Genomic DNA, 14,488 nt, shown 5'->3' with positions numbered 1-14,488 from the left:
CGTGGTATAAACAGAATGAAACCAATCAAATCATGTGGCCTTGAAACCGAGTTAAAATGTAATCAACATTCACAAAGCTTGAATGAATTTGAATGAAAAAAATAAATAAATAAAAGAAAAAGTAACAAAAATATCACTGGACAAAAACCTGTAATTTTAGACTCTTTTTCTCATTACCTGGAGCTTATTGTCTGTCAAATTACAAATTACCTTTTCATTATATAGCTTCAAAAGCAAAAACTCAACAATTCTCACTGATCACAATATGTAACTTGGAAAATCAATTTAAAAGCAACACAATACACAAAATGCATGGCAGGACAGAAACTGGAACATACATATATATGTATATATATATATATATATATATATATATATATATATATATATATATATATATATATATATATATATATATATATATATATATATACACACACACACACACACACACACACACACTTCACTCCCCCTGCCCCTCCACCCCCCAAACACACACACACTTCACTCCCCCTGCCCCTCCACCCCCCAAACACACACACACATTTACCCAGGCTCCTGCACACACACCTCTCCTTCCCTCAGTTGGGCTGTATTTTACAAAAGGGTTTCTAAAAAATAAATGCAATTTTTATTTTCTTACGATTGTGTCCCAGATCTCTCACTCACTGTACCATCCTCAGATGTCAATGGCCTGTAAAAGTCGTGCTTATCAGTCTGTTGCATCCAATGCATCCAATGCCCAGTCTTTATTATTCTCATCCAGTGCACGTCAGTAATCTTCTACAATTAAATCCATTCTTGTGATCTTTACAATGACCAGGATGGATAAATAAATAAATAAATACAAAGCAATAAATACATAAATATCATCTTTTTTTTAATAAATACATTTTTTTTCCTTGGGGGATCATTTGCCTTGGCTTGGTAAAAGACTTCCCCCAGTTCTGCTGTACTGTGTCCTGTTTTTCATCTCGCAGTGAGTCACCAGTCTTTGTTTCCGCCGATGGACTAAGAAAAGCACAAACGCGCACAAGAAAGAAATGGATTTAGAAAGGAAATAGTGACAGCTCTGTGTTGGGCACATGGCACATCCCTGGATCTCCTGTTGGCCTCTGACAGGTGCCAGGTTACGTGAGACTTGGCCAGCTCTCCAGGCCTTGCCTGTTGTTTTCACCCCGCCCCCACCAGTTGTCCTGAACGTTCCCAAAGGTGACCTGTCTGCTGCTTGTAAGAGCAGCAGGTGCTACCAAATATTGACTCTGTTCCAGGGTAAATCTAAGGAGAGAGCTGCTGGAGGGCATCGGTCGAGGGAGGAGGTAAGGCAGCTCCAGGGTATGGGCAACGGGCGGTGCAACGGAGGCAGGCCGAGCAAGTGAGCTGGGCAGAGTAGGCGGGGCATGAGAGGGTGGCGCTAGGACCCCTCCTCCTCAGGCTTTCCTGGGGCGTAGTACCCAGCCAGCTGTCTGAAACGTGGCCCCCAGTCGCTGAGATAGGAGAAGTCCTGCTCCGACGTGGTGGAGAGCGTGCGGATGGAGCTCAGCGACAGTGCCGGCGAGCTGTTGCCCTCGAACGCGTACGTCTGGAAGGAGTCATATGGCGGCACCGACGGGTCACCGTCCGCCTGCTCTACCTTCTTGCGAATGTAGCCGTTGAAGAGGGAGAAGTCAGCCACGCCCCCGTCCCCGCACCCACCGACCCGGGTCTGGACCCACTGGGGGAGTGAGCGGAGGTCGGAGGCCGTGTCGGAGCGCTTCACCTCGGGGAAGTCGTAGAGGCTGCGCAAAGCACTCATGTCATAGGCCTCCGTGTCCTGCTCGCCGCCACCCTCATCATTGTATTTGATGACATTGTCACGCATGTCTTCCTCATCCTCGCATATGCGCTGACCCTTCCTATGGCGCTTCAGGGTCAGGATGAGCAACACCAGGACTATGGAGGGAGAGATGGGACAAATCAGAATTACATGATAGTATATTGCAGGAGAAATGGACAAGGGCTCAATTTACTACCAAGATCATATCAGTGAGAATGGATTTATAAAAATGAAACTTTCATGAACCCCTTTGAATTTCTCTTATTACATTTTGATATGATGATGGCCTATTAAAGATTTTGCTGTACTAAATGCTCCTGTACTAACTGAATTGAAGATTATGCTAATTAAACATTGAATCAGCAAGTGTATTACATTTACTAAGCTTATACAATTCTCATAAACAAACCAATCAAAGTACTTTATTTATTTTGTTTTGGTATAGAAATTTGAAAAAGAATCAGACTCTCCACACACATACACACACAAGATTTACACCAAAAAATTGGGCATAGGGTAAGGTGACCACTTCAAAATCATAATCTGCACATTTAACTTGAACAGAGCTGGCTATTATAGCTTTAAGAAGTACAATACTGGCATCTATCTTGTGATGTTAGCATGGTGATGCTTTTAAAATGCTCAGCCCAGATCAGGTGTGAAATAGACTCTTAAAACTGATATCAGCAAAGGACTATGCCTATTAATTATAAAGATTTTACAGTACATAAGTCTTCTAAGACTGTTTATCCTTGTCAAGACATCCATAAATAAAAATTTGTGGAATATTTGTCATAGGCAAGTATTAAATAATGAAATATCTTGAATAAGAAACACTAGACCATTAACCTCAGCCTCACTCTCTGGTAAATAAACAAATAGACCAAATTAGGGAGCAAATGTCAGCTGGAGCCATCCATGTTTGAACCTGTCTCACTCTGTTGGAAGAGTACACAGGAGAGCACAGCAAGGAGATTAACAAAGTGATCTCAACACTGGGATGCAGCCAGGAAAGCCTATTACTGCACGGTGTTCATTTTAATGAGAGAGGTGTCCTTTACAAGATTTCTACCAGAAGTTACCATCGGACAGGTGGGCCTAACAACTAAAAGAATAAGAAGATATACGTGAACAAGTGAGTTGGGAAAAATGTAGAAGAAGAATTTTCTTAAAATCAGTTTGTATGTCTGGAACTGGGACTAATGGCTTAGTAAGTGGCCTATTTGATTTGGTCAAAGCTCAGATGATGTGACTATTCCAGGTTAACAAAAGATGCTTGGGAGTAGCAATGCTGCAAACCCACATCCAACTAAACATGTATCATGTGAATTTGCTATGCATTTAGCACAGCTACTTTGAGACCACTGCAGCTCATTTCTGATCAGAGCTTTCATAAAACCTGATCTGTGTGTCAATGTGTGACTGAGACAGGGATTATTCAAAAGCATGAAAAAGGAGAAGAAAGATCAAAACTTTCCAAAACATTGCCCTAAGGTGGTGTACAGATATATTTGTAATGAGTGGGAAATTAAGATAGAATTGAAAAGGAAAACAACTGAGATGGATCATTTAATCCACTAATGAGAACGAAAGAAAACAAAAGCTGTATTCATCTAAATAAATCAATGAGCCCTTAATCCAGGCTGAATTATCTTAATTAGTTCCTATATTTGTGATTAGAAAACTCCCTGTGTCTCTTGATCTGCATGTGATTAATTAAACTGCAACTCTTCCACTTCATGCACACACACACATACGTCGCATACGGAATTGCACTTGAAAGAAACAGAAATTGTTCCAAACAATTAAGTCACAATGCCAGAAGCTTAATACAGGCATATTAAGTGGAATGATACTGGTGTCTGTGATGAAAGAATTCTTCAGTAAACGATGATATCTCTTGCCTCTAAAGTTCACATTTCTTGAGGGACACGGTAATGTTTTATTAATGGTCTTTTGTCTGGAGAGCAAAGGTCATTAATTTGCCATGAGAATCAATGGAATAAGACAGTTATTGTCCCATGAACCATGTCACTCATAAAAGAGCAGAGTGTGGGGTCAGTCCACCAGGCTTTCATCTAGCCACATGGCATGGGTTCCCTGGGATAAAAGCTCTTTGAAGAAGTATAGCCATTAGGTAAGAAGGTAGCAGTGAAAAGCTGAAAAATAATTAAATGCCCTTGAAGGAGTAGAAAAGCACACTTTTTGATGGATATATCCTGGCTTCTAAATGTCTTCACTTTCCATTGTCCATGTCATTGTCAATTTTAATTTTAATTATATCTCTCTCCATGCTATGATTAATTTCGGCTTAATTTTATGAATATGTCTCTAGATATCAATTTTATAATGTTACTTGCAAAGGCAACTTTGCAGAAACCTAACTAACCAAAACCCTTGGGTAATACCAGCATTAAATATTAAAGACACTAACATGACCCCTACCACTTATCAGCTACTTCCCAATGATATGCTGTAATGGCAAAGTTTCAAAAGTTTGCTGTGCCATTCCTCATCCTTTTTTGAGGCTGGGAAGCACAACCCATATGGCCTTGGCTGTGAACCATAGGAAGCCCATTTATCCCGCCTGACCCAGCACAGGTCAGCTGCTCACAAATCAGACACCATTGTCATCCATAGACACAGGTGAGCGCATTGTACTAGCCGGTTCAAAAGAATAAATGGAGATAACAACAATCGAGGTAGCCACATTTTGCGCACACACACACACACACACACACACACACACACACACACACACACACACACACACACACACACACACACACACACACACATATACAGGCTTGCACACCAATGTACAAAAAAAGGAAAAAGAAAACAAGCAACTGGCAGTATTTAACATTACATTCATGCATCTTGTAGACTCTCCCACTGTGATCTTTGGAGCCTTTTTATTGTTGTTGTTTTCTTGTTTACCCGGCTGGACACACAGGCTCAACAACAGATGCCAGATGAAGTATATTCAGATATACAGCCCCTGATGGGCCTGCACATATCTGGCATCCGGTGTTTTATGGCTGGTCTGATGGTGGGAGTGTATTACATGGCTAGAAAGAGGCACGACCACGTTAACGCCGTTGTTGATACTAGCAACGCTCTGGGTGGATTGTATAAGGCTGAGATTTACAGTCAGGGCTGCATCAGCCAAACCCCCACCCGCATAAACACACACACACACACACACACACACACACACACACACACAGACACACACACAGTCTGGCCACCATGACAGAGTGCCCATGAGTGCACATTTGCCTGCTCCTATATGGCTGGATATATTACCAGTGGCAAACAGCCAAAGAGACGCTACAGAGAAGACCTCAAAATGGGTACACACAAATGAACACTTTTTGCCAAGGTTTTTTAATTTTTTTGTGTTATGTGGGTGAAAAAAAATCAATGTCAGCCATAGTAATCTGTACAAGTTACTTGTGGGAAGGGGCTCTTAATTGTTTTTATTTGGTTATAAATTGATTGAAAAATTACAGGGAAGGCAAACTGAAGAGAGCTAGGGCGGAGAGATTTCTCAGAGACTTTTGACTGTACTCTTTACAAAGCTCTGATCAGACTCTCTCTCTCATACACACTATGTCTCACTCTCTCTAATACCATGCCTGCCTTTAAGCCTGGTGGAGGTGACTCTCCGACCATGCAGGTTTAATTTGGATTTACTTTCAATTCCATCATAATCAGATGCCAGTAATAGCTAGTGACTGAGTAAACAGACCAGGGATGCACTCTGCATAGTGTGCATACCCACAATTCTGGCCTTTTGGGTTTTAAGCAGGAGGTGTCAGAAAAGTTACCAATGGGATAACTGACTTGTGATGGCCAAGCATTCATAGTGACGTTGCTTTCTGATCCTGTGAAGCAGAATTCACCAAGCACTGGGTTGTTCACTAACTAACAAGGAATGTGAGCTGGGATTAGGCTGTTGTGAGACTTACATTTACTGTACTGATGTTGTGTTGCTGTAATACTAATCCTAGTTATATATGTAAAAGATGCCAGTGGGAAGTGAACAGGAATACCAGGAGGCGAGATCAGTGCCTCTGCGCATGGGCTACACTTCCAAAAATTTGCTTTTTAGGACAAAACATGATGCATATTTATTCTAGTAAGGGGAACTGTATCTCTTTAGAATAATTTGAAATTGGTCTGCAGTAGTGGATCTTATTAATAACTGTGTGTGAATGAGTACGGTGAGACTGAAAAGCAACAGTTGAAGAGCATCTGTATGGAGATTACATTAGTATTCCCACAGAAGATTTACACCATGTGCTATACACTTAGGCCCAAGGTTCTCTCCTCTTTCAGCAGACCTCCAAATCCACTAAGACACTTAAACCCATATCAATCCGAGTAAGTGCCATGCTTGTCCATTAAGTGCTTGTGGAGGTCCATATCTGACGCCGGAGGATTCAGGAGGGGAGGGGCTACGACATGTACCTTCCCCTATGGAACATGTGGCACTTCCTGGGTGTACAGATGTTCCAACAAGCACTCCTGACAAGACAGCTAATTTCCCCTTGGGCGGCAGGCAGGCGGCGGCCTCCATCATGGCAGATGGGCCGTAATTGGGGCGGATGTGTGCAGGTTGCCGCTCAGTGCCCAAATGGATCCATCTACTCCCCCCCCCCCCACCCCCACACACACACCCATCCAAACCCTCTCAAGGAGGAGCTGCTCATTTTGCAGCTAATTAGGTGGAATTTTGTTATCATTTTTGGCCTCATCATGGACACCAATTGACCTAACAGGGACGGCAAGATTCTTATCACAGGCCTGGAGGGTGGTCACACCCTACCTGGGCAACATTAGGTCTCCCTGGATGGCGTAGCAGTTGGACAGGTATGAGAAGGGTAAGGCACTGGTGCTTTAGAGGTACAATATTCCTGTCTGTCTCCATCTGCTCCATGCCTGCACATAAAACCTTTCCCTTGCACATTCAGTTCTCATTCAGTTCTCATTCTCCAGAACTGTGGTCCCACCTGTAATCCTTCCATGATTGGCAACACCTTTTAAAGGCATTCTATTGTACTGGCAATGATCTGAATGCTTACTCATGCTTATTTCTTATAAGTCTACACATTATAATGGGACAAAGAAGGTGTGGAGTAATTTGCAGTAATACAGTAATGTGCACTAGAGAGAAAATTAGTTTGCAGGGAATGTTCACATCCAAGACTCCAATTTACTACAAATTCATTATGATTGTAAATCCACTGGAGAACGTTTAGTCCATTTGTATACAATATGAATGTTAGTCATTGATTAGGTTCAGAATGCAATAGATATGAGCGCAGATTGTGTGTCTTGCAATTTTAAAAATGCATTCTTCAGGCTGACAGCCATGTTCTGTTTTGGATTGAAATGCTTTTAAAGCAACAATAAATTTGGACTTCTCTTGCAGGCAGATGGTAGAGGTTTATAGGTTTTCAGACTAACACACTGAACTCAGTGACAAAAGCACATAATTGTTGATTAAGAAGGAAAAAACTCTTTGAACATACTTTCAAGCACTTAAGAGTTATTCAGCAAAGAGACCCAGTCAAGGCAAAAATCAAGAGAGGGAAAGACACACATAGGGAGAGAGAGAGTATGAGAGAGAGAAAGAATAAGCTAATTAAACTTGCAGAGATGAGAACGTGACTTCTCTCTGTCGCCATCATTTTGTAAGCTGGAAATCGGGGTGCTTTGAGCTGGAGATGTCTGGAAAACCTGCCCCATTTAAAGCTTCGGCCGCTTTGTGGAGACAGAGGTGCTGATGCTGCTCGTTTTCAAATCGAGGGCTGCATCCATTCAGCTGCTCACTTCATTCCTGGCAAGGTGGCTGGATGTCATTCACCCGGCCCCATTTTGTGCGTGCTCACCACCTGAACAAAAGCTTTTTCCCTTACCACATGAAAGAGGACGCCCCAAAAGCAACGCCATCAGAGCATGAAATATTGATTGGCTTTCATGCCAATTCAGTCTAGATTCCCCCACCCCCACCCAGCCTTGTTCTGTGCAGCATCTAAAGCAATATACAAATCAAAGTTTAAAATAAAGATGGGGGCCATTAGAGACATGGTAGCAGCAGAGAAATCGAAGGAGTAGTAAACACATATATGTGTGCACGCGGCACAAACAGAAGTTACAACAAAAAATGCTTCTTGGAGGAAACAGCAGTATTATACTACAGTGTAAAATACATCTGTTGGCTGTTGGTAAACTCTAAAATGAGGTGATGAGGTGACTTATCTGTGTGTTTCTATGAGAGAACAAATTGAATAAATGAATCTCAAGGTTTCAAGAGGTCATTTACCAGATGTGCAGCAAGCAAAGTGCATATATATACTATATATGCTGTATGTATATACATTACCAGTCAAAGGTTGGGATACATCTGCTCTTTGTCCATTTTAACTATTTTAACTACAACTCTACATTTAAAAAAACAGGGAAGGTATAAAATTATCTAAAATTGCATGAGTGTGTGTGTGTGTGTGTGTGTGTGTGTGTGTGTGTGTGTGTGTGTGTGTGTGTGTGTGTGTGTGTGAGTGTGTTTGTGTGTGTGTACATACATACATACATACATACATACATACATACATGCAGTCACATCCAGAAACTATAGGCATCATTCATGAAAATTAGCTAAAATTAACATATATAAATTGTGACACATACACTGAGTGATTTTTTTGGTCTTAAACAAATGGTTAATTCTTTTATGGTTAAAATGCTTTTATTGTGAAAAAGATTTGTGGAAGAAAATAAAAGTTTTCTTTAGTAAGGCAAATTTTCACAAAAATGTAAATTCCAAAAATATTGTCACTCCAAATTTCAGTATTTAGTAGGGCCTCCCCTGGCAAAAATGACAGCACTCAGGCTCTTTCTGCGTTGGAGAACCCTCGTGGAGAGATCTTGGACCACTCTTCCATGAAGAACTTTTCCAACTCACTGAGATTCTTGGGTTTTCTACTGTGAACTGCTCTCTTCACCTGAGACCACTGATCTTCAATTGGACTTAAGTATGGAGACAAAGGGCCATTGGAAAACATTGATTTTGTGTTGCTGTAACCATGTCTTTGTCTATTTTAGTGTCTGCTTTGGCTCCTTGTTTTGTTGGAATACACAAGCATGGCCCAGTTTCAGCCTTCTGCCAGAGGCAACCAGATTTTCTGGTTCTGGTATTGAATGAAATTCACTATGCATCTGACCTTTGTAAGAACCCATGGACCACTGGTGCAAAACAGCACTAAAGCATCAAAGAGCCACCAACATATTTTACCGTGGGTATGAGGTGCTGTTCTTTGTACTGTCCCCTTTTTGGTCAAAAATTATGATGGTGTGTATGGACAGAAAGTCTCATCTGACCACAACACACAATTCTAATGTTGCTTGGCAAAGTTCAGATGCTGGGATTTGTGTCTTGGTCTCAGGAAGGGCTTGTTTCTGGATTGTGTCCAAAAATCTCCTGGTCATGAAGGTGGCATCTCATTGTTGATTTTGAAACAGTGAAACCCCAAGATAAAATCACACGTTACAGAATAACCAACTGCTACAGGACGCACTCTCCCTTGACAAAGAATGGACTTCCTAGCGGGAGGTGCGTAGACACCCCCTGCACCACTGCCTGGATCCCAGGATATTGGGGAAAGGACCACGACCGTTGTCTGTGTCTTCTCCGGAGGCAGAGGGGAACACCCTCAGGAATTTCTTGGGGGGGCCTGATGCTGTTGAGCCCGGTCCGAGGAGGACTGAGGGGCACCACAACGACCAGAAAGAGGGCGGTCGCGTGGAGCCAGCAAGATCTCCTAAGACCCTTCCCCTCAGCGGACTCGTTGGAAGGGTCTGCCCAAAGCCTCAGAGGCAAACTGCCTCTGGGACGCTCTTAGAGTGGCGGGAAAGAGGAGGACCATTTAGGGAGGTGGCATGTCTGGAACCGGAGCAGACGTGCACCCCCACGTGTCCATTGAGGCCACAGACACATCAAGGCACCTGCAGGGACGGCGGGCACCACGTCACAGCACCTTGTGTTTGTGTTGGTGCTATTGTGTTTCTGTTTGCACCTTTTGTGTTTACAGGCACAAAGTCTTGTGGAGCATACTGGACTGCTCCAAGAGAGGCAGGGAAGCTGCCTTTCTCCCTCTCGCCGCAAGGTCTCTCTTGTTGGTGGCACCTGGCCCGCCTGGTACTGGGTGGGTGCCAGGCACTGCCATGCTCTGTTTATGTGTACGTGTACATGGCGCCTGGAGGTTCGCGTTCATTGGACGGACGCGTCGGGAATCATGCTCCTTGGGAGGGGGTTCTGTCACGGAACGCTCGCCTCCTGCAAGTCACGTGGTTTGGCCTGCCACGTGCAGTGGGAGGACTGTCTTGTCTGTAACCACACCTGCACACACCTGCACCTTGTTCGTCTTTATGTATATAAACCTGTGTTAAAGTGTGCAGGGTGTTGGTTATTGTCAGCATAATGTCTAAATGTAACATGTTTCTGTTGGATGTATTTTTGTGTATCGTGTTTGTTTAGCGTTAAACGTTTCATGTTTCTTGTCTGTGATAAGTGTGAGTGCCTTTGTGTCTTTAAATGTTCATCCCAGTCAGAGGAGTCTGTGCGTCCTGCCCCTCGCCCTACGGCACTCGGGCCACCGCATGTTACATCCTCACTGTGTGCAGGAGCAATATGTGGATACATCCCCTTACTGGCAAAATTTGAACTTCCATACTTTTGGAACGTCTTCTTCTTCTTCTGATTGTGTCTACTGACTTATTTATTTATTTGTTTTTTGTAGCCACTCCCCAGTCTCTAAAACTAAACAACTTTTTCTTCTCTTTTGAGCTAAGAGCTCTTGGGTTTTACCTATGTTGATGGATGACAAAGGAATTTTACCTCAGTGTGTTACTTCATATTTATACCCTGGTGAAATAGAAATACTAATAACATTGTTTAGGGTGACAGTGTTGTCCAGTTGCTATAGAAATAGCACAATTTAACAGGACATGTTTAAGCAGATGGGCCCTTCTTCAGCAGAGTAAGCACAGGCTCTATAATAAAATCTCTGGCTTCTCTACTCCTGCCATGCTATTAGTTTAGTTTACTTTAGTTTAGTTTTTTTCAGTGAAACTTTGACAATCTTGAAAGTTTGTGTATTGCACACATGAACTAAGATCCAGTCAGAATGCAGACAGAGCAAATGTACATAAATATGAGATATAAATGCAAGGGGGAGGCTGGATTGTTCAGTACAGATCACATGTTAATGTAATGTATGAACTGGCTATAAATAGTTCTAATCACCTTCACATCACAATGCAACGCGCACTGTGTGGGTTTACACAGAGGGTGTTAAACTCAATTTTGGCCTGGGTCACATTGGCATTTATGCATGACCCTAAAAGGCCATAAATTGTAACTATTTTTTAACATATATAAGTGCAGCTGTTGTATAAATTAACATAGGTTAAAATAAGATTAGTATGCATTATTAATGCAGGTTTTCAACTCACCAAATATTAAAAATCTACAATGTTTGCCTTGGTTGTCTTGACTACTTCTTAAGAAACAAAACCCGCACTGCTGCATCCTTCTGTGCTGCTGCTGCCATGTTTTCATTCTTTGAGCAGTTCCTGGTTGTGAGGCAGCTTAGTGTATATTTTAGACAATTCTTCCACCAGCACCCCAGCTTCTTCACAAAGAAGACAAAAGATGGACTCACCTCTACCATGAACAAACATACTTGGCCTCGGAGCCCTTGAAACTGCCTCACTTCATCAAATTTCTTCATTTGCAACATCTTTGAAGGAAGCTAGCTACACTGCGCACCATGAGGGGAGAATGTGAGGTGTCAGTGCTTTGGCGTAGGTGCAGCTGATAGAACAGGTTTTTTTTGGGGACATGGAGTCAATCATTATGTTACACTGATACTGCTCTAATGTGAAAAGGTTGGGTGCAGGTGCACCATGGGCCATATCAATATTATTTGTTTCATAAGTTCAAGTGGGCCACATTAAATTAGGCAGCAGTATTCAGGCAGAGGGCTGAATCTTACCATTCATGGTGTTTTTTTTCCCGGTCTAGATAAGGTGTACAACTACTGGCAGCATTTTAGTACTGCAGCTAAATGGGACCAACAGCAAAGACCATGTTCTGTGAACCACCACATACTAACAATTCTACTAGCACCATTGCTTCAACACTATTATAAATGATATCATATGTCTATAAAAAGTATACACTCTCCAAACACTGTAGTAGAAACAGCTGCATTTCAGGTACAATTGGCAGGTTTATCCCATCTCTTCTTTTCATGCACTATTCGTGTTTCCTGTCATGTAGCCATTCATTAGTGGTCTCGACCACAGGATCATTGTTGGCTTGTTATCTTTTGGGTGCGCAGACCACTCTCATGCCAGCAGTGATATTTGCAGCTGTTAAGATTCTTGCCAGCACAAACTTGCTCAACACAACTCAACACACACAACTCAATACACACAACTATTCCATTGCCATGTCATTGTTAATGCTCAACAGGAATAATATCAGTCAGGGGGTCCTGTTGTCAGAACTGGACCACTGATTAACAGAGTAAAGGGTGGCAGACACACTATGAGTGCAAAAGGACTGGCTACTTCATAGTAGCGAGTTAAGTGGTGTTTCTAGTAAGGTGGCTGGTAGGTGGATAGCATATGCAATCTGTAGCCTGCAGCTATCCCTCCTGCAATACGCAACCAAAACATTTATTTGCATGTCAAGTGTGTGGGCTACTGAAACAGCCAGCAGAGAAGAATTTCTGATTCTTGAGTTGTTTTATTGAATATTAGAAATAAAAACAAGAACTGCAACTTGCAGACACTGCACACATTCCTTGGCAGGAAGCCTTTGAAAGCCAACAGCAAACAATAGCACGGTGGTGTAATACGACATCCCGGGGACGGGGCTGGTGGACGGCAGCCAAGGCATGCCGGTGATCACAGGGACTGTGGAGTGAGTGTGGCTTACGGGTATGAGGCGGGCCTTACCCACGAGGATGAGCACGCAGACAAGCAGGGCAATTAGGGCGCCGGGGCTGAGTGCTGTTGCCATGGCGAAGGCTGTGGCACTGCATGATTGGATGGCTCCGTCCGGGTCACAGCCACACACGTGGATGGTGAGGGTGCCGGTGGTGCTCAGGGCTGGTGGCCCACTGTCTACCACAAGAATGGGCAACAGGTAGACATTCTGCTCCTGCCGGTTGAAGCCTGAGCGCTGGGTTCTAATTCCTGCCGTGTTGTCTGTTGACACAACAGAAGAGAGGAGGGAGTGGGAGGAATGTCGTTTGTTGGTTAAATGCCAACTGTTGGTTGGTTAAATGCCAGCACTGCTAAAGGTTGCATTAGGCTGAGGAGCTATCAGAGATGGCCATGTTAAAGCTTTTGTAGACGTATAAGAATATCAAACTGCTTCAACTTTTTAACAAAACAAATGGCTGACACTCAAACCCAGAGCTGCTAGAAGGTGGTCTATATTCGATTGCATAGAGCCATTCCCTAATCTCTATCTATGTTCTTTCATAAAATTTTTCATTCATCATTCTTCCAACCATGAGGGATCAATAAATGGCTCACTAATTGGTATGCAGTTTCTGTTAACAGATTCTGATCACAATTTCAAAACATGAAAAAGAAACTCTCTGCTTTAAATTTAAAAAGTCTTTATGAATGTATTCTTTCCTTTGTCATCTAGTGTTTGCATATCCAGAAGAACTAGTGGTTACAAAAAACAGCAGCTATACAGCACTCAAGTTCCACCCCCAAACAGACCCAGAAGCAAAGTAGACATATAGCGAAATGGTGGATATGAGTTGTATGTAACACTGACAAACTGCAAAGCCCAGTAAAAAAGTATAGGCCTGACTCCGCCAGCGAGCCGGCGTGTAGACCTCTATCCATCATGGCAGGAATACATCACAGTATCCGTGCAGCTATAGAGTGAGCTCCTGATAAATCCTCTCTCATTCTACCAGTTCTGTTTGGAGGGAAGGCAGGTTTTGCTGAGTAAAAACGTTGTGACATTGCGCTTTGACTTCACCAGCAAATCTTCTTTCAAAGGCACTCTTGTTCTCATAAATACCCCGCATGGCTCTGAGAAGCACAACAAATCTATTTCCAAATCTTCAACATTAACCACAGCATGTGGGTACGCTGGTGAAATGAAACTGACAGCTTAGATGTAAAAAATGACTATAGCAAATATGTTTGGATTCAGAAATCAAACAGAGATTCTTTCAGTATTTTGGGTTGTTTGACATTTCATGCTCTACTATAATATAGTACAATGATGAAACTACATACTTCAGACCAATACCTCTTTGATGCATATAAAACAAGGCTTTGGATTGTCAGTGACACGGCTTCCAGTTTGTCAGATCAACACTAATAGTAGTTTGTCAGATCAATGCGAATAGTAGTTTGCCAGATCAGCAGTAATAGTTGTTTTGTCAGATCAACAGTAAGAGTAGTTTTTCAGATCAACACTAATAGTAGTGTAAGTGATAAATGTCCAAAAACAAATCTGATGCTGCCCTTAGTCCTTGACTTTCATAACAAACAGTGGAAACAGTTTTAATATCAACACAAGGTAAATATGTAATGTCAACATTTATGAGTATATGCATCAAC

The 14,488-nt window shown here is 42.5% G+C and overlaps 1 protein-coding gene across 9 annotated transcripts in view; it reads right to left on the bottom strand.

Moving 5' to 3' along the window:
- Positions 1-533: 533 nt before the first annotated feature.
- Positions 534-14,488, bottom strand: part of cdh22 (cadherin 22) — a 155,266-nt gene continuing 141,311 nt past the window's right edge. For all 9 annotated transcript variants that reach the window (XM_081717641.1, XM_081717644.1, XM_027000729.3 and 6 more), the window contains 2 exons: positions 12,851-13,102; positions 534-1,932 (listed from right to left, as the gene is read on the bottom strand). In XM_081717641.1, coding sequence (XP_081573767.1) covers positions 1,415-1,932; positions 12,851-13,102 — 770 coding nt within the window. In that variant the 3' untranslated portion in view covers positions 534-1,414. The remainder of the gene's footprint in view (positions 1,933-12,850; positions 13,103-14,488) is intronic.

This window comes from Electrophorus electricus, chromosome 7, assembly GCF_041902795.1.
Source record: "Electrophorus electricus isolate QZ-2024a chromosome 7, ASM4190279v1, whole genome shotgun sequence".
NCBI lineage: Eukaryota > Metazoa > Chordata > Actinopteri > Gymnotiformes > Gymnotidae > Electrophorus > Electrophorus electricus.
Note: the sequence above shows the minus strand (reverse complement) of the source record. Positions and strands in the feature narration are given on the sequence as shown.